This window comes from Gymnoscopelus braueri (genome assembly GCF_963280865.1).
Source record: "Gymnoscopelus braueri genome assembly, chromosome: 14".
Taxonomy (NCBI): Eukaryota; Metazoa; Chordata; class Actinopteri; order Myctophiformes; family Myctophidae; genus Gymnoscopelus; species Gymnoscopelus braueri.
Window position 1 is genome coordinate 35,425,928 of NC_137619.1, and position 27,352 is coordinate 35,453,279.

The window sequence follows — 27,352 nt, forward strand, 5'->3', positions numbered from 1 at the left end:
TCACGATACGATACACGATATTGGGCTCACGATATCGATATTTTTTTATTTTATTATCAACCTTGGCCATAATGACCTGTATTGCACATTCTGTGCCCCGGGTACCTTGGGCTCTTTTGTCCATATGGTATGGGAATGTCCGGGGATTATGGAGTTCTGGGGAAATGTGTTGGTGACTTTAACAGACTTAATGCGAGTACAACTGCCAATGGACCCGTCATCATTCTTTTGAATGATGACTCTAAACTGGCTCTTACTGGAAAGTCTGGCTGGCAGGACTTACAACAGCCAAAAAGATTATAGTCCAACGCTGGAAACCTCCACATGACTTGTCCAAAACACACTGGCTAAGGAGCTTTTTGGACATCTGGAATTGTCATCGGCAAGGATTAACCATGTTCAACAGAGCACAATGTCACTGTGGACAAACCTGATATCAGATCTGAAAGACCTGCTGACTCGATGGTGCAGTGGATGAGTTGTGTGATGCTTGATTTATGGAGTGGTGGAGGGAGGGTGGGATGGTTTCTTGCACCGTTGGTGTGTAAATGTGAGTGTATTGCACTTTTGAGAAAGGTGCTTTAGAAATGCACCGTTTACAAATTTATTATTTTTACTAGTGCACGTTTAGGGTTAGGTCTATGTTTTTGGTAATATTATTGACTGCTAATTGTGTATGACTGTGGCAAAAATAAAGGCAGATAGTGTGTGATTATGGATGGCACATGATCTTAGAGCGTTCCCTCCATTCTTATGACAGCCAGTCAGCCACTGGAGGTGGGGTTTGGGGGGACAACTGCTTTGAATTGCTATTATTGTTTACACACGACAAAAACCAAGGATTATATATTTCGAGCGAGAGATCATAGTACAAATCCTAAGCATTCTTCCTCCACACTGGGGGGAGAAAAACAGCATCTGAAAGTTTGATGAGATGCATTTTTACACGTGAGTGCAGTGGCCACTTCTCCATTGCATCTTATGAGCGGTGGGTTTTATTTGGTGCCGGCCTGCGCGCACTTACTGGTTCTTATCAGTGTGATGTTGTCTGTTAAGGGGTCTATTAGTAGCAGGAGTTAATCTATGGTTCTCTTCCAGATGTCATTGAATGTCATTTTGGTCCAATAGACCAAGGCATCTTGTATCAGGCATCCTGATTAATCAAATATTGGGAGCTTATTTTTCATTGTGTGGATATTTCTCACTTTTGTAGTTATTTATTTATCCTGTGCCTAAACCCATTTTGGTTGTATCATGATGTGCATACCAATTGACAGTTTTTCTAACTACAGTATGCGTCTGTGGCAATTAAATTTGGCCAAATTAATTCTCTATGCTCATCACCAATGGCCAAGCAAAGAGGAACCTATTATGCTTTTGGTCTCAAGGACAAGCTGCAGGAAGCACCGATGATTATGTGGTGCTTACAGATTACAGTTAGCTTATTTACTGTGAAATCAACTGTGAAATCAATTTCCTCAATCATTTCATGCACAAGTATTGCGCTCTTTTTATATTTCAACAGCCCTTCTTTAGAAATCAAATAAGCCAGGAACATCAACCCTTTCTTCACACTCAAACACACACTTACCCATTTTCTCACTGATTCATAATATATAATGATGGCGATGTGAGTGTCTGACTGATGGACCTTTTTAGAGATTCCAATGCTGTTTAGCACTTGCTTATTGCATGCCCCTCTAAAGTCCTATAGATAAACTGGTACGATAAACATGCACTTAAAAGGCATTATGGTGGTTTCTGTCTTGTAAAATCTACAAAGTGAATGTTTAGGCTATATTCCTTCAGGTTTCTGTAGGACTTCTGGTTGTTGACATGAATAACCAAGCCCTTAGGAAGAAATACAAAGTTAATAACAGCGACAATTCACACAAAGACTTTGGCTAGGGCCCCCCTGAGCTCTTGGGCCCCTGGGCTTGGGCCCGGTAGATCCTGAATGTATCGTTTTAAAGCTATACTATAACATGTAATGGGATGTTTCTAATTGCAAACAACTATAACTTGTTGTGAGTATACAGCATGTTGCTTAGACCAGGGGTATTCAATGTTTTTCAGGCCAAGGACCCCTTAGCTGAGAGAGAGAGATGTAGCAGGGACCCCCTACTACATATTGTAGAAAAGTATGTTGCAGATTAAACTTTTTAATAGATTTCCTAGATAGCTTCATATACCACCGACTGTAGGCTAGTGACAACGGCCCCAAAAAATGTAGGTACCCCTACCGGAGGTAGAACCAAACACAACATAGTTTTTCTTCATCTCTAAGGCCTCCCATACATGAAATGGATTGTTGAGTAAAAATATTTTACTGCAAAAGTGGTGAAATTGATATATAAAGTTATTACACCCCAACCAAAAAATACATCCTGGCCGTCTGGGGGTTGAGGCATAAAAACTCATGTAGATTCACAATGGAAGCTCTGACAGATTTAAAACTTGGCATAAATGAAGTCAGGACATTCCTCTACATTCTAAAAAAAGACTGAATATCAATGTAAATAGGAGATACAGTCATTTGAACACATACCTACATAGGTGGAAATATAAATCTATGTAGAATGTTCTCTTTACTTTGTAGTGACTCTGACATGGATTGTCATAGACCTATGATGTCTTGTTTGAAAGGTGTGGTTCTACTGAATCCGGCAATATCAATTGTGTGAAAGTAGCTTTAATACTCATGGAGTTATGTCACTAAACGTATATGGTGTCCCAAATGGGGAAAACATGAAACAGTCCTAATGAAATCTACAGTATCACACAGATTGCTTTTATTTTCAATTCACTTATCAAGGGTGGAAAAATATTAGTAGAAGTCCCAACAATGTATGAAATGTCCCAAAGTTGAGAAATTGTTAAAATATTTATAAAATATATGCAACTTGAAATGCAGGCCTAGAACTATTAACAATGATTTGGCAAATCTGACTGAGGTAAACCAAGCTCCACCAATTTGATGATCAAAGTTATCCTCATAACAGCAAGTCATTCAATTCTGTAGAGTTTATATCATAGTAGAGTTATACTAGTATAGCTCCACCTGCTCTATCTGCATCGTATTGCCTACATGGACTTCTTCATAAACTGATAGGTAAATCATTGCAAATATTTTGGAATGTGAAAAGATGAGAAGGACCTTGCCAAATCAAGTAGCTAGCTGGAGAGTGGCCTAGCTTAAAGTTCCTTTAGTGTAACAGAGCCTGTCCAGTAGCTTACATTGACAATAGCAGCACACAATAGCAGTTTCACCAGATTGGAACAGAGCCTTATAGTATCACTGGTAACAATATGGTTGTACATATAGCCTAACAATAGTTGCGAACGCGGAAGGAGGCGCCCCTCCGCCCAAGTGGAGACTATGAAACCCTGCTCGGCTTGTGTGTGTGTCTGTCTGTCCGTCTGTCTGTGTGTAGTATTGTGTGCACTGCCTGTACTGCCTGTGTGCAGCTGCCAGAGTGTGCCAGAGTGCACTACAGTGTGGCTGAAATCCGCCTGCCCCTGCACTACAGTGTGGCTGAAATCCGCCTGCCCCTCGGTGACTAATTACACTCCTCTGAGAGAAATATACCAGCTACAGTCAAAAATAACACATCGAAAAGCATCTACACGAGAATTCCATGTAATTTGTGCATATTTCAGGCCGGATGGCAAGTTGAAAAGAGGACAGTTTCGAGCTGCGTTCGCTTCCCGCGTTAGCGCGTCTTACTTGTGTGCTTACAACATAGATACTGTACAAATTCTGAAGTGTTTCTTTCTCTTGTTTTAGTTTTTTAGTTTACCAGAATGGAGTGTGATGAACAAACATGTCAATATCTGGTCACAATTGTATCATCCTTGGTAAACATTCAGAAAAAGTAAACAAACAAGATCCATATAAAAGCCCACAGCAGAAGGCCTTCAAAGCATACTAAATGTTGCTCAACAGACAGATACAGATGAGATACTTTCCTTCAAAGATAATGGTATCTTAGAGCAAACAATACCTGCATCAGGCTCATAAAGAAGACTGAGTAGGGTTAATACAACATTGTTTAACATACGGAAAGATTGTTTCATTTGTGGGAAGGCCATACAAGACAAGAACATCTGACATTAAGGCTGGGACAGGTACAGTAAGAGTACCAGAGACACGGTCTGTCATGCAGCATCAGAAAGGTTGATTGTACCCGGATGTCTTTGTGTATGATGCCAAACATCATAAAATCTCTAAACAAACTATAGCAGCTGCCAAACTGAAATAAAACATAAATAATCAGAACAGCAGACCAGTACCTTTGACAAAGCTTTCATTAAGCTCACTGAAGTAATTGACAAAAATGTTTTCTCTAAACAAATTTAAATGATGACTCTAAACTAAAATGATGACATACTTAAGAAATTGGTCCATGCTTTGTCTTAATATATCTGCAGCTCTTTGTAGTATTTGCCTCTCAGAGAGATCTTGACTTGGCTGTTGTGTCTCACAGTCTTCTGTCTCCGTTTTTTTTCTTGGCGATGTGCAGTTTCTAATGATAATGATGGTGTCTCTTCAGTGCGGACTTGAAACAGTCCAGTGTTGGCGTCTGGCGAATCTCCATAGGGAGAGAGTTCCAGAGGGCAGGGGCTGCCACACGGAAAGCTCTATCGCCGAGGGTCCGCTTATTGCTGTGAGGGTTGGTGAGGAGCCCCAAGTCAGAAGACCTCAGGTTCCGCGCTGGGGAGTAATCCTCGAGGAGGTCTGACAGGTACCGTGGGGCTAGGGCATGGAGAGCTTTATAGGTGAGGAGGAGCAGTTTGTAGGTGATGCAGAATTTAACCGGAAGCCAGTGGAGGTGTTTGAGGGTGGGTGATGTGCTGCCAGCGTTTGGTGCGGATGAGCACTCTGGCAGGTCTGTCCTGGGCAGGTCTGGCAGGTCTGTTCTGTCCAGGGCTTTGTTGGGGAGCCCGAACAAGACACCGTTAGAGTAATCCAGGCAGGAGGAGATGAAAGCGTGGATGAGGGTCTCAGCAACAGAGTTTGAGAGTGACGGCCGGAGTCTGGAAATGTTTTTGAGGTGGAAGAAGGCGGATTTGGTAACGTATTTGATGTGGGATTGATAGGCGAGGTTAGAGTCTAGGATGACACCCAGGTTGCAAACCTCAGGGGATGGAGAGATGGAGCCGCCATCCACATGGAGGAGGAAATCACCAATCCTCTGAAGCTGCGACCCATGACCATGAGCTCTGTTTTCTTGCTGTTGAGTTTGAGTAGGTTGGTGGTCATCCAGGTCTTTATTTCGTGAACGCAGTTGACTATGGACTGTGGAGGTAGCAGAGTGGTTGGTGTAGTGCTGAGGTACAGCTGGTCGTCGTCAGCGTAGCAGTGGAAACGTAGACCATGTTGGATGATCTGACCAAGCGGGAGCATGTAGATGGTGAAAAGGATGGGACCAGAGACAGAAGCCTGTGGCACACCATGGTTTACTGGGGATGGGTGGGAGCTGGATCCATTTATGAAGACAAACTGTTGCCTGTTGGACAGGTATGAGTGGAACCAGGAGATGGTTTGGTTGTTTGACAACAGCATCAATGTCAACACATTACTTTAAGTTAAAATACAAATATGATTGTAGGCCAACAATTAATCTAAAAATAAACTAGATATAGCTTTTTTTTCTTCCGTCATGAGAGTAAACAGCTGTCCCTTCATATCCTCATGTACCCCCCCCCCCCCCCCCCCACACACACACACACACACACACACACACACACACACACACACACACACACACACACACACACACACACACACACACACCACCCCCACCCAGAAAGTGTGAGGTTTTTCATTTTACATATACTGTAAGTGCAACATGCAAAGGTTATTTTTCTATGTATTGACACTAATGTTGACCACAGGCACAGATGTTCATGTTTTTTCTGAGAACAAGGTCTTACTGCCAGTAAGTTGCCTGGTCTCTACGTAGGTGTTGCATTGTGCAAAGATGGTGCGGTTTAATGCGTTAAAAAACACTGTTTCTTTTCTCTGCTGCAGAACTCACCATGTTAACCATTTAATGTCTGGAAGTACATACAGGACATAATGAAAGACATTTATTATATTATATTATATTATATTATATTACATGTTATGTTATGTTATGTTATGTTATGTTATGTTATGTTATGTTATGTTATGTTATGTTATGTTATGTTATGTTATGTTATGTTATGTTATGTTATATAAACCTCACTTTATCCAGGTATTAGTGGAGTCTGATTCATCAAGTTGAATCTGTAATCAGACTCATTGAATTGAAGCATTTCACTCACTTTTAGTGAGGTTCGCAGGTAGCGGCGACCCCCGTTACCGCAACGGGGACCCCCCTTACCGCCCTGGGTAACGGCGACCCCCCAGGGACCTCCGTTACCCCCTATGTATGGACTATATATTTACTCAAGTGAATGTGCTAATATTTTCCACCCTTGATAAGTGAATTGAAAATAAAACTAATCTGTGTGATATAATATTGTTCTCTTTGACTATCTACCTTGTTGTTTGTTGTAAACTAGAGTTCATGCTTTCTCTGCTTATGCTGTTCTCGCACTTCCTGTCTTCGCACAGAAGACAGGAAACTGAATGTGCACGTTCATGTGTCGTGTGTAAATGGGCCTGTACACAGGCCATACACCTCAAAATGTTCGATAGAAGCTATAATAAAATTTCTATTTACATGGTATAATGAGTAAAAGAGTGATGAAACAGTACGTCAAAACAGCTATGAGGCTGGAGGCTATGATATTTTGTTTCAACATAGAATATGATTCATAACATCCTTCCTCCTTCTTTTCCAGACTGCTGTCAACATTTCCAACAAAGCCCCACTGTCTCTACAGACATGCAAGTAATGTTTTTAATCAGTGTAATTAGTTACATATCTTGAACATGATTGTGTGTGTGTGTGTGTGTGTGTGTGTGTGTGTGTGTGTGTGTGTGTGTGTGTGTGTGTGTGTGTGTGTGTGTGTGTGTGTGTGGGGGTGTGTGTGTGTGTGTGTGTGTGTGTGTGTGTGTGTGTGTGTGTGTGTGTGTGTGTGTGTGTGTGTGTGTGTGTGTGTGTGTGTGCATACGTACGTGCAAGTCTGTGTATGTGTATGTGCATACGTACGTGCAAGTGTGCGTGTGTGTGTGTGTGTGTGTGTGTGTGTTTGTGTTGTGCGTACTGTATGTTACACACACTCTGGAATGTCTTTTATTGCCCTTCATTGTGGTACATTTGATGAAATACCAGATAAACAGCAAGATATTATGTCATATTCCTCTGTCACAACTACCATAGAAAATTGTATTGCAGGTACGTGTCAGGACCAAGGGAATAGAGATGTGTGATGATACTGTAGGAATCTCACCCCTTTAAGCTTTCAAATAGTTTCAGTTGTAGTAATAATAATACATTCAATTTATATATCGCTTTTGTAAGTACTCAAAGTCGCTTTACAGAACCAAAATAAAACAACTTTATTAGGAAAAGCTAGTTAAAAGGTTAAAAACTATAGAAATAGGTAGGGAATGCAAGACTGAAAAAGTGGGTTTTGAGTGTGGTTTTAAACGTGGCGAGGGTGGGGGCAGCTTTGATGTGTGCTGGGAGTGAGTTCCATGGGGGGGGGGGGGGGGGCGGGGGGGCGGGCGGGGGGGCGGCCCTGTAACCCCAAGTTCCTTTCTTTGTCTTGGGGATGTCCAGGAGGTTGGCATCACCCGACCTGAGAGTGCAGTACAGATATCATCTGTTTTGGGAATTACATGGCAAGCAATGTAATGTAGTCTTGCTCTGCACAGCTGCTCAACAAACAATTAAGTGGGACTTAATTTAATATTGAAAATATATAGAGGAAACAAATGAAATAATAATGAATGTAATTTTGTGCTACGTATGTAGCCTCTACAGTACAATCTACAAATTCAAGTACTACATAAATGATATCCCATCCTGCACTTAGTCACTGGTTTAATTAGTTCTCTATTCAGAAGAAAGGAAGTGTTAGTAACTTCCGTTATTCAAGGTGTGATGAGTAACTATGGTGAGGTCACCTTTATTTATGGTCATGATTTCAGTACATAAATCCCCCTGCTTCTTACAAAAATAGATTTAGCTTGGGGCCTTTTAATTGGGATAGGTTTATTTTTTCAGCAATTGTTTACTCTATTTTTACAACCGAAGAGGCCAGCCATCTAGCACAGCGTTGGTCTGTATATCTGCACCAATGACCAATACAAACACATATAGTACATACAACTCACACAACTGTACATACATACATACATATACATACTAATTAGACCTATTTGATCCTGTGGGGGAAGTTCCGTTTTCATCTTCAGTCAAGTTTGTCAGACTTCAGCGCAGGGGGGAAGCAGTTCGGGCTTAAGTGTCTTGCTCAAGGAAACCTCGACACATTGCCGGGACGGGGACCTTTTGCTTCCCAGGTGGCCTCAGTCTCAACCTATTCAGCTATGGCCGCCCCAAACATATGTTGCAATGATTGCAGATGTGTTTCAAAATTAAACGAAAATGTTTCCCACGTCCCAAGATTTGTCAGAGAATGACATAAATTAAATTAATAAAATTCCGGAAATATTTCAAAGCAAATTTTTTAAATGAGAATGTATTATTCCTGCTTATGTGTGCAATAATTTAGTCCGATTTTATTTAAATTAATCATGTCGTTTTTTTTCTCATTCAAACTCGAGGTTTTTGTTTGTAAGGAGAAAGAGTGAGAGAGTAACAGAAATTAAATATTCATAGAGGCTATATTAACCACTGGAACCCTAGCATCCCTATTTTGGGGCAAACATTTGGCAAAAATTGCAGATCTACAAGCTCACGTCTCTGGTGTAGAAAGAAAAAGGAGGGGGCCTAGTATGGACCCCTGGTGGACACTGCTCACTGAAAAATATAGCAGGGGTCTTCAAAGTTTTTCAGGCCAAGGACCCCTTAGCTGAGAATGAGATGATCGCAGGGACCCCCACTATGTATACAATTGGGTTGAATATTGAACTTTTTCATGTTCCTGCCAGAATAGGGGTGATAGCTAGGGTTCAAGTGCACGGTTAAATGTAATACCGTGCACCCCCCGTATTGAAGACCAATGATATATAGGGTTTAAGTGCGTAGGCTAGTTTCTATCAAACTTTCCAGTGAATAAATGCAACCGCCAAATTTTGAATATGGTAATGTAGAGCGTGGGTACGGGTGCTCGTGCTTGTATATCAGAGGATATGACATACTCTGTGGTTTATGATTTGGTGAACAATATAGTGAATAATCTATCATGACTGATGTTTTGTCTTAAGCCCCTCCTCCCACCAACAGTTTATATAGGAGCGCCAACAGAGCACAGACAGCCAGACAGAGAGAATCAAAGCTACAAAGCCAGAGTTGTTTATTGCTTTTGAGGGACCTACTCCATAGACTGCTTCCGGTGATTATACAGACGTATCCTGAAAACAGACGGATATTCCAGAGACTAATAGAACCATAATAAGAGTTGACTCAACAGGAAGAATCACAGAGAAGAGGTCTGGGTGATAAGGTAAGCAGATTGCAATGCTATGGGATTCAGTTGCATTAGTGGTGAAACCTTTTAAGTTGAATGATGATTTAAAAAGTGTGTGTTTTTTAATCAGTTTGGTGAATGACAACAGAAGAATGTGAGTGATTGTGAATGTGGATTGCATTAAGTGAATATCAAAATCCAGCATCCAGAAAAGTATGCTTTTAAAGTCCAAACAAATTGCTTTCATTCTTATTCTACTGATAATGTAGCCTGCAGTGTGTGAAAAACACAGATAAATAACAGGAAGTGTACTACACAGCATTCCAAAACATGCAGTGATGTACAGTATATACATACACTGCATTCATCAACCATAATTGATAGTGCAATCATTGTACAGATAATGACTGTAGAATGTTAATTGTACAGTACAGTACAAAATGACCATGCTCTAAATGTCTGGGAAACACAGCCACAAAAGTATTTTAATTTAGATGGACAACTACCCATTCTCAGCACAAAACATGCAATGGGGTATGCATACTAAATGGTCATACAACTTAAAACCTGACGTAGTGAGGCAAGTGCACATGTCTGTCTATGTTGAGGAAAATGCCATATAAGGGAAGAATGTGTTTTCAATGTACTTGCTGAGGATTACAGATTTCATATTTCTCATTTTTGTCAAACTATTTTAGTTTTTTCAGCCCGTCTGCAGCCAGAAAGAGGAACCTGAAGTGATGGACCTGTTAGTCATTCTAGTGCTTATAGCTACCATCCTCTTCTGTACTGATGCGGTAAGCACCAATAAAAGGAAATGAAATACAGATTGCTTCCTCCTTCTTCTTCTGCTTCTCTCAGAGCTTGAGAACACAATGTTGACAAAAATAACACATCTTGTTTGTGTTCTTCAGGTTTCTACAAGGAAGTGGTCATACCGAAACACTGAAAGAGGTAAGGTAGACAGATTCTGTATGTAATCAATGTTTATAATAAACAGTGATGGAAGAAGTACTACATTTTTTTTAAGTAAAAGTATCAATACCCTATTGTAGAAATAGAACAAGTACAAGTTTGGTATTCAACATTTACTTGAGTAAGGTACAAAAGTATTGGCATCAAAATATACTTAAGGTATCAAAAGTGAAAGTACTCATTATGCAGAAGGTCCCATTTCACAACGCGTCGCTTTGCAACGCGTTGTGAGCTTGTAGATCGGCTATTTTCAAATTGCCAAAGTATATAGGTTATAAATTATTGAAAATTGGAAATACTCCAGTAAAGTAAGAAATACCTCAAAATTGTACGCCGTACGGTGCTTGTGTACTGTAAATGTGCTTAGTTACTTTCTACCACTAATAATGAAGCAAAATAATAATAAAAACACCATCCCACTCATATGTTTCCTGTGTGATCAACAGAGTGTCTGTCTGACGATGGGACAAGTTACAGGGGTTCTATTGCTAGATCTGCAAGAGGCCGCAGGTGTCTCTTTTGGAGCAGGTTTGGACAATATGAGACCTCACTGGGACTTGGTTTTAACAATTACTGCAGGTATGTTGACAGAACCACTCCCTTTTACATACCTGGTACTTTGAAATATGCATTTGTGAAAATTCAGATTCTAAATGATTGATTTTGATTGTTAGAAATCCTGATGAGAGCCTGATGCCATGGTGTCGCGTCAAAAGAGGAAAAAGGATCGTGAGAGAGTTGTGTGAAATTCCTAAATGTGGAACTGAGACTGGTGAGAGGAAGGTTAAATGACTTAAGCCCTATATACTTTGTCGTACAATGAATAGAAAAAATAGCAGATTTACATGCTCTTGTAAATCTGCTATTGTAGCTAATTTTTCCTATAAAGACATGCCTAAAATAGGCATGACATGGGTAAAATAATAGACGCAATGGTTGGACATTTTACCCATGAAATTAATATTCTTGTAATTATCTCCTATCACTACAGCTACTACTACAACAGCTACTACAACAACAGCAGCAACATCTACAGTAACTCCTGTTTCAGTGGACACAGGTTTGTTTAACTAAATTCCAAACTATACTACCATGATGGTGTTTGTAAAGGGTGTACCCTGGTCCGGTATTTTACCCATACAGTAGGCTATAATTGATCATGATATATATATATTTGTATGGGGTGTAGGACAGAGGTGTCATTTCAGAAAAAAATAAGACAAAAAAACTAGAGGGTGGCAAAAAAAAGTGGCATCATGGGGCGGCCATAGCTGAGTGGTTAGTGAGCCCGCCTAGGGAACCAGAGCTGGCCCTGGTTGCCCCAGGTTCGATTCCAGGCTATCCCAGCATATGCGCCGATGATATGAAATTTGTCCCTGAGCAAGACTCTTAACCCCAATTGCTCACAGGTTCTCATTGGAAACAAGACCGCAAGGACTTTCATGAACGACCTGTTAAAAGGAATTATCCTTATCCTTTATAATGAATGAATGTTTGTGCGCACACGCACGCGCACACACACACACACACACACACAATAAATACATACATAAATAACATACATAAAACATAATTACATATATTTTTTTAATGTATTCATTACCATTGGACAGTTGCAAACTAACAAACACGGAGAAGTTCAACAATCTGGACCCAGTCAAGCAAAACAACATACTTTATATGAGTTACAAATATATGATAATGATTAATAGATGAGCCCTAGGAATGTTTTACTGATTAGCCCACCGTGAAAAAAGCTTATCAACAAAACCAAGCAAGTTCACATGCATGGCGTGATGTGCATGAAATAGAGACTTCACACCTCCCCACCCCACAAATGTCTATGAAAAACTCTGAATCTGCTGCTGTGCATTGTTAATAGTGTTACTTCCTTCAACACTTTCGAGTTGAGTACATCAGTTCCCTTGTTTCTTGGTAAAGCCAGTCTCATCTGCTTAACCCATTAAGACCTGAGGTCGATTCTACAAATGCCTTCTAAATCAGTCGTTCTCCAACTGCTTAAGGACCCCCAAAATTATTTGTACTTGGCCGCGGACCCCCCCCCCCATCTGAATATGTTTTGTGTCAGGGACCCCCAGAAGAAAATCTAAATTATAAAAAAAAACTTTGAAACACTTTAAAGTTTTTTTCAAATTTAATTTCAAAACTAGCAGATGTACAAGCTTGCAGCGTGGCACGAAGTGACGGGCTGTGAGCTTGTAGATCTGCTATTTTTGAGAACCACTGTTCTAAAACAAGTTTTTGAAATACTTGTTGCTATATATATAGCTAAAATCTAAAATGACACAGATGCTTTCCCGTTTTTTGGGCTACATTGTACAGTGCACATTGTGTCTGTATCCGAAAACACATCCTAGGGCCTGTAAATGAGACTGTCATTGACTTTCTGTTTGTGTAGAGCTGACGTGTGGAGAGAGGACAGAATTTAGGCAGAGAAAGATAGTGGGTGGATCCATCACACCCATAGAGTCCCAGCCATGGACGGCAGCCATCTTTAAGGGTGATGAGTTTGTGTGTGGAGGCTCTCTCATCTCGCCTTGTTGGGTCCTCACTGCTGCACATTGCTTTCCTGATGGGTGAGAGTCACACACACACACACACACACACACACACACACACACACACACACACACACACACACACACACACACACACACACACACACACACACACACACACCACTATTGGTCAGATTCTGTAATGTAATATTTGAGTTGTGAGTGTAACGTGATGTGTATGTATTTGGTCTCGCAGAGAAGGCACCTCGACTCGACGTTTTTCTGTACGTCTGGGCAGGAATTCCATCGCTACTGACGCTACTGATGCTGTCAGGGAGCAGATGTTCACTATTGGACAACTCATCACACACCAGCAATACGATCATAACTACAATAATGACATAGGTGAGCACATATGTGTATGTGTGTGTGTGTGTGTGTGGGGGGGGGGGGTGTATAGTCTGTGTATGAGGGAGGGGTATTGTGTAGGTTTTGACAAAAAAAACAATGGGACTCAAAACTGTGTACTTGTGTGTCTTTCAGCATTGATAAAGATCCAGCGCAAAGACGGTGTATGTGCGTCTCAGACACCATCTGCACGCACAGTTTGTCTCCCCCCACCTCTCACTATGCTGCCCCCAGGATCTGTGTGCAACGTCGCTGGATACGGCAAGGAGAGCGATAGTATGTACTGTATAACATTTAACTTTGAACCTCTATCATGATGGAGAACTCGCTCCGTCTCTCTGTCTCGCTATCTCTTTCTCTCAAAAAGTGAAATGAATTAATCTGAATTAAGTTTACATCCTGATGTGTAAACCTTTTATTCACCATTTTTCACTGCTCTATTAGTGTCATTTGTGTCAAACCCCTAACAAACTGATTATGTGATCTCTACAGGACCATTTGCACGCTACTCACAGGTCTTGAAGCAGACAAAAGTGTCTCTGATGTCCCAGGACAACTGCAAAGGCTATGAAAACTATGGAATTGTCACCCAGAACATGTTCTGTGCTGCTAGTCCTGACTGGAGCACTGACGCATGCCGAGTGAGTGAAGTCTAAAGTGAATGAGTGTGTGTGCGTGCGTGTGTGTGTGTGCGTCAGTGGTGGAAAAAGTACTCAAATGTTTTACTTAAGTAAAAGTATCAATAATGCAATGTAGAAATACTATGTAAAAGTCCGGAATTCTAAGTAAAAGTCCGGAATTCAAAATGTACTTGAGAGAAAGTACAAAAGTATTGGTATCAAAATGTACTTAAAGTACCAAAAGTAGAAAGTACTCATTGTGCAGAATGTCCCATCTCACAAAGTTTACAAACGTATGAAATGCATACAAATCTTTTGAAAATAGAAGATCTACAAGCTCACAATGCATCGTATGGTGATGCATTGTGAGCTTGTAGATCTGCTATTTTCAAATGGCAGAAATGTATATACTGTAGGGCTGATGTGGTTTTGTAATAATAATCAAAATCTACAAAGTAACTGGTAACTAAAGTTTTCAAATAATTGTAGTGGAGTAAAAGTACAATATTTGCCTCTGAGATGTAGTGGAGTAGAAGTAAAAGTACTGAAAATTGGAAATACTCCAGTAAAGTAAAAAATACCTCAACATTTTACTTAAGTACAGTACTTGAGTACATGTACTTAGTTACTGTACAACGTGTGTGTGTGTGTGTGTGTGTGTGTGTGTGTGTGTGTGTGTGTGTGTGTGTGTGTGTGTGTGTGTGTGTGTGTGTGTGTGTGTGTACACACACCCAATTCGTATAATATGCATTTCAGTTAACCAACATTTGTTTTAGTTTAATATACTAACCTTGCTCTCTCCTTGCAGGGTGACTCTGGTGGTCCCTTGGTGTGTGATGTTGCGGGTCGTATGTTCCTGTTCGGGGTGGTCAGCTGGGGTGAAGGCTGTGCAAGGAAGGACAAACCAGGTGTTTACACACGCGTCACCAACTACAACCACTGGATCGCTGAGAAGACTGGGCTCTCTGCCTTCACAGCTGGTGTCATGTACCCCCAAAAATGATCTGCAGAAAAAATACAAAAAAGGACAATTTGGCAGCTATTTCTTTTTTAAAGATTGCACATACAGTACATTATTATGTACACATAAAATCCTGAGTATTCGTTTAACCCATTAAGGAAGGCCTGAGTCCGATTCTTAAAATGTTTTCTAAATCCTAACAGTTTTTTGAAAAAAATATTTTAAAAAAATGTCACGATTTTTCAAAAATAGCAGATATACAAGCTCATAGTACAATAATTTCTAAAATGACACAGATGTGTTCCCGGTCTTAAAGTCTTGAGAGTGTTCAAATGGAATCACATTTTTGATACACTTAAGCCCTATACAACAAATAGTGACAATAGCCGATCTTCAAGCTCACTTGAAGATCTGCTATTTTGCTGTTGTTTGTTGTTTATAAAGAAGGAAATTGATTCATTTAGATTGTATTTATTTATTTTTGATTGATTTTCCAGTGTACATAGAGTAGGCTACTGATTGTCGCTTTGGCTTCAGTATACAACCAATTTGTAATGTATGGTTACAAAACTTGCAAATATATTTATATATCAGGCTGTACAGGTACAGTATATTAAAATGTCTAATTGTGCCTCAAATGTGCATAATACTTTCATGCACCTTTCAATTGTTAATCCTTATATTATATGGGCTTATATGTATTATTAACTTGGAAAACAAGTTATAGCTCACAGAATATTTATATATATTTTACTTTTTTACAGATAAATTATTTTATTTTATAAAACCTCCTTTCTTGTGTTGTAGAAGGCTGGACCTGCTGTTAAATGTTTTTGATGTAATGATCTCATGCTAATAAATATTAAGCTACAATATTGAGTTTAATTTGTTCTGTATAAACCCTATTTTATTCTGTCTGTCTCTTTCTCTCTCTCACTCTCTCTGTCTCTCACACGCACACACGCACACGCACACACACACACACGCACGCACGCACGCACGCACGCACGCACACACACACACCTCGCTGTCAGAGGGAGGATGAGGATGTGAGAGGATGTGAAATCCTTAGTGCTAATCTAACTCAGAGTGTATACAAATGTAACCAAATAACCAATAATAGATCTGTACACTTTCTGAGTTAAATGAACAGAGATTTGAATGTGTACTCAAGTAGACTTCCTGTCCTTGTTTCATGTCTCATTTGTGCTCTCATATCAGAGCTGAAGAGCAACTATACAATGAACAATATTCATTCTCAGGAGGGTTGGACTCATGACAGGTTATTTGTACTATGGAATGTAAAAAAAACATAGATATAGATACATCATTACATGAAATGACAGATAGCCTCATACAGACAGTATATGAAGATTCAGACAGATGAGGTTATTTTGCTGTTATTCGACTTGGCAGTGATGAGCTGTAGTTTCTCTGCAAAACACTAGAGGGTGGTGTTGAGTAACAGTATTTGGCAGCAGCTCAGTAGTACCTCAACATACTGGTGGATTAGAAAACATTTATTTAGGCTGTAAATTATATATTTTTTGAATTGGGAGAGAATAGAATAGAATATATATTGTTTAGCATGTGGCACAGAAATGTAAAAATGTCACATTTCTGAGTGACATTCTTAGTATATTAATAACAACAAATTCCAGAGTTATATATCAAATTGCAGAGTTAAATGAATACTCATGATTTACACAAGCATGCACAGATCTACCATACATGTACAAATGAGGCCAAATTACCTACTGTCTCCCTTTTTTCATGCATTGTTGTAAAATAGCAATTAGTTTAACACATTTTTATTTTACATGAATTTTATATAATACATAAAAAACTGTGTTCCAACAGTGAGGATTTTGACAATGTATCCTGAGTCCCTGTGGGTCCCGTTTTAAACTCAGTGAAACAACTATTTAGATCACCGTTATAAGATGGATGTTACAATTGTCCGGTTCTAATTATCTTATCTATAAAGGTTTGATTTTATAAAACTTGCTTTGAGTTACTAGTGGTTATTAATCGGTTACGAATGACCGTAAACTTGGAAAAGGCTCATTTGTAGTTTTGGTGGTTGCTTGCTGTCACTTTACATCACAGGTAATGTGTCTGAGAATGTAATGAGTTCTGCTTTCAAAGGCAGTCTTTCAAATGCATTTTTCATGATAAATGAGGTACCTTATTAAGAATGATCCCAGTTAAGGTAAAATAAATCAGCCTTGACTTTGAGACCCCCATCATCACTATACAACCATTTACAAGAATCTATCCTAAAACCCAAGGTTAGTGCATGCCTCTGTCTGTCCGGTGAAACTAGACTATAACACGCCACACTCCACTGTGTCAAAGTGAGCTAAATCTAAGTATGTGTTGGCTGTTTAGACTAGAGGATGTGTTGGCCAAGTAGTAAGGCTATGTAAAGCATGTGGTTTCTCTTTGTAAGGGATTTCGTATTTTGCTTTTCTTTCCAAGATGTCTTAATTCAGTCTACTCTTGCATTTCGTTAATTAGAGCTGAATCACCCAACAGTAATAGCTATACGAAGCCAGGACCGTGACAACCAAATTGCCCAGCAAGCAGAAAAAAGGTTAAGAGGACAAGCTACAGGAGGAAAAGAGATGAAACAGTATGGTCATGGACAGTTGGAAATTGGAAACACCCGGTCATGTTTTCCCTTCCTCATAACAAATGGACAAAAGACCTACAGCATGTGTGTCTCCTCAAAAGTCTGGCTGTGACCATATTGCCTTCTTATTTTCCTTTTAAGGGATTGGGATGAAGTTTAGGTCAGGTCAAGAGAACAGACTTTATTCATCATGAAGTGAGAAAGAAGTTCCAAGCAGCTTTTGGACAGATTCTCTGGATTCATTTCATTTCGGTTTATCTTACTGTGATCCCTCCATCAGATCTTTAATTGATCTCAATGTAAGGCTAAAGTATATTAAAACTGTATCTAGTTAATGCATTGATTGTTATACAGAGACTGTTGTTTCATGGCACACAAATTAAAGTATGCATTTTGGCAAGGCTCTGTGTGTTCAGATAAACAGTGTTTTACTCTAATAAGTTAGAGGCAGAGTTGGAAGCTGAAAGCGGGGTGAAGGCTGTGTCACAGGGCCTAGAATTCCAAGCAGAGACCCTGTGTGGAGCAATGGGTGTTTATGTTTGCATGTATCCACTGACTCACACCTCTTTGTCTAATACCTCATACCTCTCTCAAAGCCCACACCCCTCTCAAATAAGAAACATGTCAATGTAACGCTATAAGCACTGGACCTGCAACCATGACAAACAACCAGCCATCATCACAAACATGAACACAGGAATAACTTAAAACTGAAATTAAGGAATGCAGATGGATTTAAAAAAACAGGGATAAATTAGTTCAGTTATGGTTAACTGTTTGTTATGCAAAAAAAAGTGATGATGTGGACTACGGGCAGTCATCATGTCTTTATTGAAAGCACACTTCAAAACCACTGTAAACACATCCCAGCAATGGCTTCCATCACTGAGTGTTTAGACAGGTCCAGATACACAGAGAACTCACAGCAGTGCTACTGAACTCAGTCACCGTTCATTCTGTTCCTCCTAATGAATCATCAGAGAGATGTTGGGCTGTGCTCAGTGTGCTGCTATAGTTTACTTCACCTCTCCTCTTCTCTGCCTGCCTCCCATATATGGACCTGAGGCACATCGAGGCTGGAATCGTACGCCTCTTTATGGACAACTCCTGAAGAGAAGCATGGTGAAACACCATACACATCCAGGGCCAAGTCCTGATGGAGAGAGATTCTGTGTGTGTGTGTGTGTGTGTGTGTGTGTGTGTGTGTGTGTGTGTGTGTGTGTGTGTGTGTGTGTGTGTGTGTGTGTGTGTGTGTGTGTGTGTGTGTGTGTGTGTGTGTGTGTGTGTGTGTGTGTGTGTGTGTGTGTGTGTGTGTGTGTGTGTGTGTGTGTGTGTGTGTGTGTGTGTGTGTGTGCGCACGTGCATGGCGTTCTGGCCTAAGGAGAGATCACCAGCCCTGCTGCCACATCAGTCTTGGTATATAGGGTGTTATATTTCTTTGTCATTTTATGTACATATGACCTTGAATCTTGCACAATTGCTGAATATGCTATCTCTACTTGCACAGGAGACTATGATATTCTGCCTCATTTATCTCTATGTTGTGTATGTCTTAGCTGACTTTGTTTCCTTTTCTTCTTTCTCTGCTCTCTATTTTTATGACTATTTTTTTTAAAGCGATGGGAGCTTGTACAAAAGTTAATTTAACCCACTATTTTACACCTGTAAGTTGTGATGTGACAATAAACTTGAAGATGATGTGAGGTGAGGTGAGTTGAGGTAAATTCCCGGTTCGGGCGTCAAGATGGGGAAACTGATTTTGGTCTTCCTGTGCAGTTTAACTGGGTGGACCAGAGAGTCTAGTCACTCAGGTTTGCAATGTTTGTCTCATCTCTCCCTCCCCCCTCTCTCTCTCTCTCTCTCTCTCTCTCTCTCTCTCTCTATCGCTCTCTCTCTCTCTCACACACACACACACACACACACACACACACACACACACACACACACACACACACACACACACACACACACACACACACACACACACACACACACACACACACACACACACACACACACAGACACACACACACACACACACACAAACGCACGTACGCACGCGCGCGCGCACACACACACACACACACACACACACACACACACACACACACACACACACACACACACACACACACACACTGTAGCGTAAAGTGACAGAGCTACAGGTCTTTTGGTAGGCATGGGGCTCTGTGGTATAAATACCCACGTTTTGCTGGATGGGGTCTCCAGTTTCCTCAACATACATTTGGGACTAGCACTAATTCACCAGGGGAATCACACCTGCAGTGTGTGTGTGTGTGTGTGTGTGCGTGTGCGTGTGCGTGTGCGTGTGCGTGTGCGTGTGCGTGTGTGTGTGTGTGTGTGTGTGTGTGTGTGTGTGTGTGTGCGCGTGCGTGTGTGTGCGCGCGCGGAATTATGTAAAATCTCACCACTACATTTGCATGAGCCCACCCTATCTGTCTGTGGGCTAGTTGCAGTCTGCGTTTACAATGGGATTTCTCTCTATTGCTTTATTCGGGATTCATGTGATTTTCACTTGATCACAGACACTACTGAATGTGAAACCAAACCAGTGTCCTGGTGTCAAATGCAGCAGTGGGGTCCCCCAGGGGGGGTCCCCAAATTATTTTGGAGGGTCCCCAGAGGATTAGCTTTATGTGCAACATTGTTTTCTCACTCAACAGTAAACAAACCAACATACAGTATACAGTAAGTGTATACAGGGTATATGCACATTTCTGAAGTTGAAATGTAATTACTGAAGTTGATCTGAAGTTGAAATGCAATTACTCGAGGGCACGGTGGCGCTTTGTTTTGCATGTTCTCCCCATAGATATAGAAACCTAGATACCTCATTGGCCTCTGCAGTTCGTTGGAGCGACCTGTTTGGTATGGTGGCCGCCATATTTACGGGGGGAACGGGCACTGGCCAATCACAGTGTGTTGACTACTGGCCAACCACAGCGTGTCTTTTCCAGGACTTGTCAGAATCTAGTCGTCCCGCCCCCACCTGCCTCTGATTGGCCTACTGAACGCCCCCTTCTGTGACGCACAATTTCCAGCTGCCCCCCCCGGAAGCGGAAGCGCGTCCGCCATACAGACGCTTCAGAGCCAGAGGAGGCGTCTACCTTTATATGTCTATGGTTCTCCCCGTGTCTCTCGAACTGGTTGGAATAACGTGTTCCTTAATTATAAAAAAAAAAAGAAAAGAAATGTAATTACTAAATTGGCCAAATTGTCAAATATTACGTAAGAAAGAGGCAAAAAATAGTCGATCTACAAGCTCACAAGGATTAGGAGTGCGAGGCGTTGTGAGCTTGTAATTCGGCTATTTTCACAATATTTATCTGTGGAACCGAGTCAAACTAACTGTAATGCCTACAATTTCAAGTGCTTGTCAGGGTCTCAGGGTGGGGGTCCCCAGTTCAAATATGATTATTTTGGGGGGTCGCGGCCTGAAAAGTTTGGGAACCCTTGAGGTACAGCACGACAAGGAACTGGCAAGTGTTGGAAACCAGTTCTGGGTGTGGTCCTGGACCACTGTGTCCCCCAGTGTTTCAGTTTCAGATGCCTCCCTGCTTTCAGATACAGTGAACAGCAAGCTGAATCCTTGGTCTTAATTTAGACCCGGAGACATGAACTCATGACCCACCTTTTAATGAATGTAGATCATATGACAGAGGCAGGTTCAATGCTTAATAGAATGCACACCACTGTATCTCAGCCATACATACAGAGAGAGACCACATGCATCCAGTATATAGTATCATATGCGTCTTCTACTATTTCCTAAGTTCAAACCTGACCTTTCGGCATAATGAGCGAACAGTGGTCATTGATTGCCCCACAGGCTCATGGGGTATAAAACCGTGGACATGCCGTGAGTCCGAGACAGCGCTTAACCTTGTGTAAGTCTTGGCAAATAAATTCCCCCAATTCCCTCTCATTAAGGCACTGGTTCTCAACCTTTTCAGGCCGTGACCCCCCAAATAATCATATTTGAACTGGGGGCCCCTCCCCGGTTAACTATTGTGAAAATAGCAGATCTACAAGCTCACAAGCGAGTGGGTGCGTACTGCTCCAACCCGCGAGCTTGTAGATCGGCTATTTTCAAATGTTTTGCCTCTTTCTTATATTATTTGACAATTGGGCCAATGTTTGACCAGTTTTTGTAGATTATTTTTGATGCTGTAATGGTAATTTTTAGGTATTAAAAAGGCCTTAAAAGTCCTTAAATTGACACTTGACTGTCATCTGGGGACCCCCCCAAAATCATGTGGGGACCACCCTGGGGGTCCCGACCCACAGCTTGAGAACCCCTGAGGTACCCCAACACTTTCCTTTTTTGGCCACAGTGTGGAATGCATGACGTAATTTGGGAATGGCTCTCACTTGCAGGCAGCACGCGCGCGCGTGTGTTGGCGGGTGCTTGCTCAATATGCGTGCGTCGGTGGGTGGGTGAGTGCGTGCGTGTGTGTGATGAGAGCAGCACGCACCAACCCGCTTGGCAGCATGTATTGCTCAGCTGTGATTGGATGCGAGGGCGGCGATTCCTTCTGTCACGATTCCGTTCAGCAGCTCTCCCTCCCGGGAGGACAGCGATCAGATCACACCGCTGTCACTACCGGACTGCCCTCCGTGCGACGGGGTTCACGATCACATGAAGGCTTCGTCCAGGAGCCGATAACTCGGGATTTGTTTTGGTTTTTTTTTGTTCTATTTGTCCGTTTCTGTCGGTGGTGAAACGGGGGGGGGATCGGATCCTTGTCTTGTTTGTGCTGGAGGAGCGCCCCCATCCAGCCTTGCCTTTTCATCATACTGTCGGGCTGCGGTATAGAAGTCTGTCACCACCATGCCGGTGTTTCACACCAAGACCATCGAGAGTATCCTGGAGCCGGTGGCCCAGCAGATCTCCCACCTGGTCATCATGCACGAGGAGGGGGAGGTGGACGGCAAAGCCATCCCGGACCTCACGGTGCCGGTGCAGGCGGTGCAGGCGGCGGTCAGCAACCTCGTCCGGGTGAGTGATCTGTCCCTGCTGTGTCCCATTATTTAGAACGTTCCACATCTGCAGGACAAAAGCCGTTTCTTTGAGTCCTTATTCCTGAATGACAACAGCTATAAGGGCTGTTCTTAATCTTCAAAGACAGCTGTCACGATTACAAATTTAAGTTGACGATTAATTGTCATTCCAATTATTGCATTAACGATTTAATTGTGTGTTTGGCATTGAACATTTGAACATATGAATACAAATTACATTTCCGTTTGCCTTTTAGGCTTCGTAATCAAACATTGCAGATATGACATAACTTAAATATACAAATAAATTATTGACATATTTAATATGTATATATAGTATACATGTAAAAAATAGCAGAAATGGCAGATCTACAAGAGCTTTGTAAGCTTGCAGATCTGCTATTTCTGCTTTTTTTTAATATATATTTGAAAATGTGTGAAAATTTTTCAACATGGAAACGATTATGACGATTGAGATTATGCAAAAAAATAATTGTGATTAGTGGATTATGTAATAATTGTGACAGGCCTAAAAACAGCATGTCAAACTTTGCCCTGATATGACTGACTGATTGATTGATTGATTGATAATAAGAAGACTGGCCACTGTGACTGGACCGCATCAAGTTTGTGGGGCGGAATAAACGGGTCGATAGATTCATTCAACAGAACAGAATGTGTGTCACTGACCGACTGACTGTCACAGGGCAAGAGGAGAGGGAAATGCCACTTGTCAGGGAGAGAGGAGCAGTTTTATTATGCCTCGTATCACCTCTCCTCCTTCATAACAGTCAAAATTAGCCTGGGTGGATAATTGCTGAGCTTGCAGTTTCTTCACAGAGTGGTGAATGTAGGCTACCCGGTTATGTATCATTGGCACAGACTCTCTCCCCTTGTAATTTCTTCCCCAATTCCTGCGTATTCAGAATCATTTGTACATGTATAAAAAAAAATCCTATAAACCAGTGGTTTTCAACCCTTTTCATATCAAGTTCCACTAAACTTCTAATAAAGTATTCATTCAATCAATCAATCAGGCATTTGAGCCATGGACCACCATTTTATGAGATGTAGACTCTCAGACCGAATATTTTGTTATAGTTGGATACGATTTTGTCCACAATTCCATGCTGTATTGATGTTGGTACCATAGGAGAGATAACAGGCAAACGTTGATCAAAATAACAATTCTTTAATTAAGTAATGCAGATGTTTAACAACAATTTAACTCGTGAGAGCGTAAAATGAAACCTTTGGTTTTATTTGACACTTTCAAGAGTTAAAGATCTATAAGGGTCAATTAACTCTCCATCATTTAGCTGGGGACCACCTGGAACCCCCCTCAAGGACCATTGGTGGTCCCCGGACCACTGGTTGGGAACCACTGCTATAAACCACCATATGCCTTTGACCTGTGTCACTGTCACATCCTCCTCCTCCCATCCTGTCATCTCAGTGGGAGAGAGATGGATGGATGGCAGTGATTTGAACCAGACAGACAATTAATTGTATCTATTTATATTCTCTTAAAAATCCATACTGAGGAGACGTCATTATCATTGATCCAGGATAATTGATATTGATGCAGTGGATAGTACCATAGTCTCACACTCAAACAAAAATAAATTAAGAAGTTATTGGAAGTAATAAACTTCACATTGAAAATGCCGTAATAATGCCGTCTGAACCCTTATATCACCTAGAAATAGAGTTTGCAAGTATTAGCAACCACCTAATCTTTTCATGATGAATCCAAATGAAATGTGTCATTGATATAAAATACACTTCAGGAGATGCAGATGTGATAATGTAGATGATGGGGTGGTCAATTAGTTGAATTAATACATTTTAAGTCTCAAAACACTTGCAAATCAGGTATAGCCTACCGTTTAGGAAGTTAGCCTAAATATTTTCTACTCTCAGTGGTGACTGAATTGTTTTGACTTCATAGAACAGACATGAATGAAGGTTGTGTGTTTTTTTTTAAGGCAGAAGTCATGTTGCTTTGCTGTGTTTCATGTGGCTGTTTCGTATCAGATTTGAATTTTGAACGCTCAGATACAGATGCTCTCTTGGCATTATTAGACCAATAATGATACCAGTGTCATTATTACCACTGACTAGCAAAAAATGTGGACCATTCATTTACAGTAGCCCACTCAAACATCCATTTGTTTCTCCTGTGAACTGTCCCTGAAGTCATATAGTTGTGATTACTGTAGTAAGAAAAGTTTCCATGAACAAACGTCTCATTGACTCAAAATGAAACGTCTTATTTAGTCTGAAATCAGACATGGTGTGCTTATCTCAGGCAGGAGCTTAATGTGTATAGACTGCACACACTGCACATTAATGTGCAGCGTGTTCCCCAGAGGAATCTGATAGCATCAGTCATTGAAGTTGATGTCCCATTGCTCCTAGATACACCCCCACATCTCCCACTCCCTCCCTCCCTCTCTCTTTCAATTCAATTCAAAGAGGTGTTATTGGCATGGCAAATATACATTTACATTGCCAAAGCAAGTGATTCTGGCTCTGTCTCCCTGTCTCTCTCACTCTGCCTCTCCCTCTTCCTGTCTCTCAACCCCCTCCCCTCCTGTCTCTCACTCTCTCTGTCTCTGCTATTGTGGTCTTCTATAACGTGTTCTCTCAGTTGACCCGTCCGTCCAGACGGGGAGCATAAGGAGGCTAATGGCAGCCTCAGGCTTGCTGCTGAGCATTGGGGATGTGTGAGGCTGTGTAGACAGAGATAAGGGCTGATGAGGTCACGGTGACACCAGCAGTGTGTGGGACAGAGAGAATGTAGTCCCTCAAGACAGACGCGTTGGCTCACACAATTTACAAACGGTCCTGCCTATTACAGTCAGTACTTCGGAAGCTCTGAAATTGAGTGGAAAATAAAGCGGACGTCACAAAATGTCCACACTACAAAGCGACAGAGCGACGAATATGCTGTGTATTTTTGTATACGCCTATACTAGTGGAAACCAAACGAGTCAAAGCCTATACTGTATCTAGGTAGTTGCTTAGCAGAAATGGAAATTCCAAAATATATTTGAAAGATATAGCCTTATAGCTATACTTCATTGTGCAATGAATAATTGAAATAGCAGAGCAGCAAGCTCACAACACGTTGCAATGCATTGTGAGCTTGTAGATCTGCTACTGGGGCAGCCTTAGCTAAGTGGGTAGAGAGAGAGAGAGAGAGAGGCCGTCTGGTAATCAGAAGGTCACTGGTCACTGGTATGTACCATATGTCAAAGTGTCCCTGAGCAAGACACTTTGAAGACAACATTTTTGACAGTTTTTGCACCTACTGTATAATGACATGCCAAAAATAGGGGCACAACATTTTACATGGTTAATGGAAATGAGCATGAAGGAAAAAAGGAAGGTGTAAAGTTGAAGGAGAGGAAGAGATAATTTAGTAATAGAGATATAGATGATTAAACTCATGAGAGGAGGAGGAGAGAGAAGGAGAGAGGAGGAGGAGAGGAGGAGGAGAGGATGAGGAGAGGAGGACAGAGGAGGGAAACAAAGCAGTTGAAAAGGTGTTGAAAGAGACCAATCAGGGGAGAGTAGCCATGTATCAGCTTCATCTATCAGAATATAGAGCTATTTAACACTTATTCTAACAGAAGAAAATCTTACTGCACCTTTAACCCATTAAAACCGCGAAAGCATCGGTGTCATTTTTTATTTTTTGCGTTGGCTATTCAAAAATAGCAGATATACAAGCTCACAGCGCGTCATTTCGTGCCACGCTGTGAAGCTTGTACATCTGCTATTTTTGAACATTTTAGAAAAATCTTGAAAGTGTGAGAACTACTGATTTTACAAGGCATTTGTAGAATGCGGCCTCATGTCTTAAGGGGTTAAAAGACACCTCCTGACGAGTGCACGCACTTCTGTCAGTTACACTGTTAACCAGGGTCCTAGGTGGGAGGGGGGCACTGAAATACTACAGTAGGTCACTGAGATACACATGCATACACTCAACCACAAACACACACGCATTCACTCAAAAGTGTTTTTTGATTGATTGATTGATTGATTGATTGAATATTTTATTAACAGTTTGCAAATAGTACAGTGGTACGATTATATTATATTTCATTAAATGTTTCAATGAATTGAGTACAAAGGACCCCAATGGAAACAAGCCATAGGCTTTCTTGGGTATAAAACCCTCTTAGCAGACCTTGGTATTGAACTGTACTTTACTTATTTTTTTTGCAAACTGCTAATAAAGTATTCAATCAATCAATCAATTATACAATGATGCTATAAGGATAACACAAAAAGCCCTAATGGCTTGTTCTACGACCTACGGTTCAAGAGTTATAGGTCAAAACGTAAAGTGGGCTGTTATAGCGCCACCATCAGGCCGACTGGTACAAATTATGAACCTCCCCTCCAAGTCTTGTAACCCTTACGGTTTCGGAGAGAAAAATACTTGAATTCGAGTTTTTTCATTTTCCCATTAAAGTGGATGCACTAATAAATCAATATCAATTAAACTATGTTACCATTCTCTTAGCAAAATGATAGCACACGATTCCCGGTGAAGCCGGTCATTTTGACATATGGCACAAAATTGGGGTAAAAAAACTGGGAGGAGTAGCGCGGCAAAATAATGTTTATCTAGAAAGAATAATTAAGTTGGAAGAGTACTATAGTC

At 41.1% G+C, this 27,352-nt stretch overlaps 2 protein-coding genes across 8 annotated transcripts in view; both read left to right on the forward strand.

Annotated features, from left to right (window-relative positions):
* The first annotated feature begins 9,393 nt into the window (after positions 1 to 9,393).
* Positions 9,394 to 15,879, forward strand: LOC308100377 (urokinase-type plasminogen activator-like). Of its 3 annotated transcripts, none has more exons than XM_080449400.1 (11): positions 9,394 to 9,567; positions 10,230 to 10,328; positions 10,446 to 10,485; positions 10,953 to 11,085; positions 11,181 to 11,278; positions 11,498 to 11,566; positions 12,926 to 13,103; positions 13,282 to 13,430; positions 13,569 to 13,709; positions 13,926 to 14,074; positions 14,862 to 15,879. In XM_080449400.1, exons 2-11 carry the CDS (start codon positions 10,272 to 10,274, stop codon positions 15,054 to 15,056), a joined length of 1,209 nt encoding a protein of 402 aa, XP_080305526.1. In that variant the 5' UTR covers positions 9,394 to 9,567; positions 10,230 to 10,271; the 3' UTR covers positions 15,057 to 15,879. The 3 variants fall into 3 exon arrangements, with proteins under 3 accessions (XP_080305526.1, XP_080305528.1, XP_080305527.1); XM_080449402.1 differs by having other exon boundaries at positions 11,513 to 11,566; XM_080449401.1 differs by having other exon boundaries at positions 10,239 to 10,328.
* A 6,386-nt stretch (positions 15,880 to 22,265) lies between these two features.
* The window catches only part of LOC308100749 (vinculin-like), a 44,514-nt gene continuing 39,427 nt past the window's right edge, over positions 22,266 to 27,352 (forward strand). For all 5 annotated transcript variants that reach the window (XR_013934455.1, XM_080449838.1, XM_080449840.1 and 2 more), the window contains exon 1: positions 22,266 to 22,669. Coding sequence is in view for 4 of the 5 variants with exons in the window: in XM_080449838.1 (XP_080305964.1) it covers positions 22,502 to 22,669 (168 nt within the window). In the remaining variant the exon portion in view is untranslated. The remainder of the gene's footprint in view (positions 22,670 to 27,352) is intronic.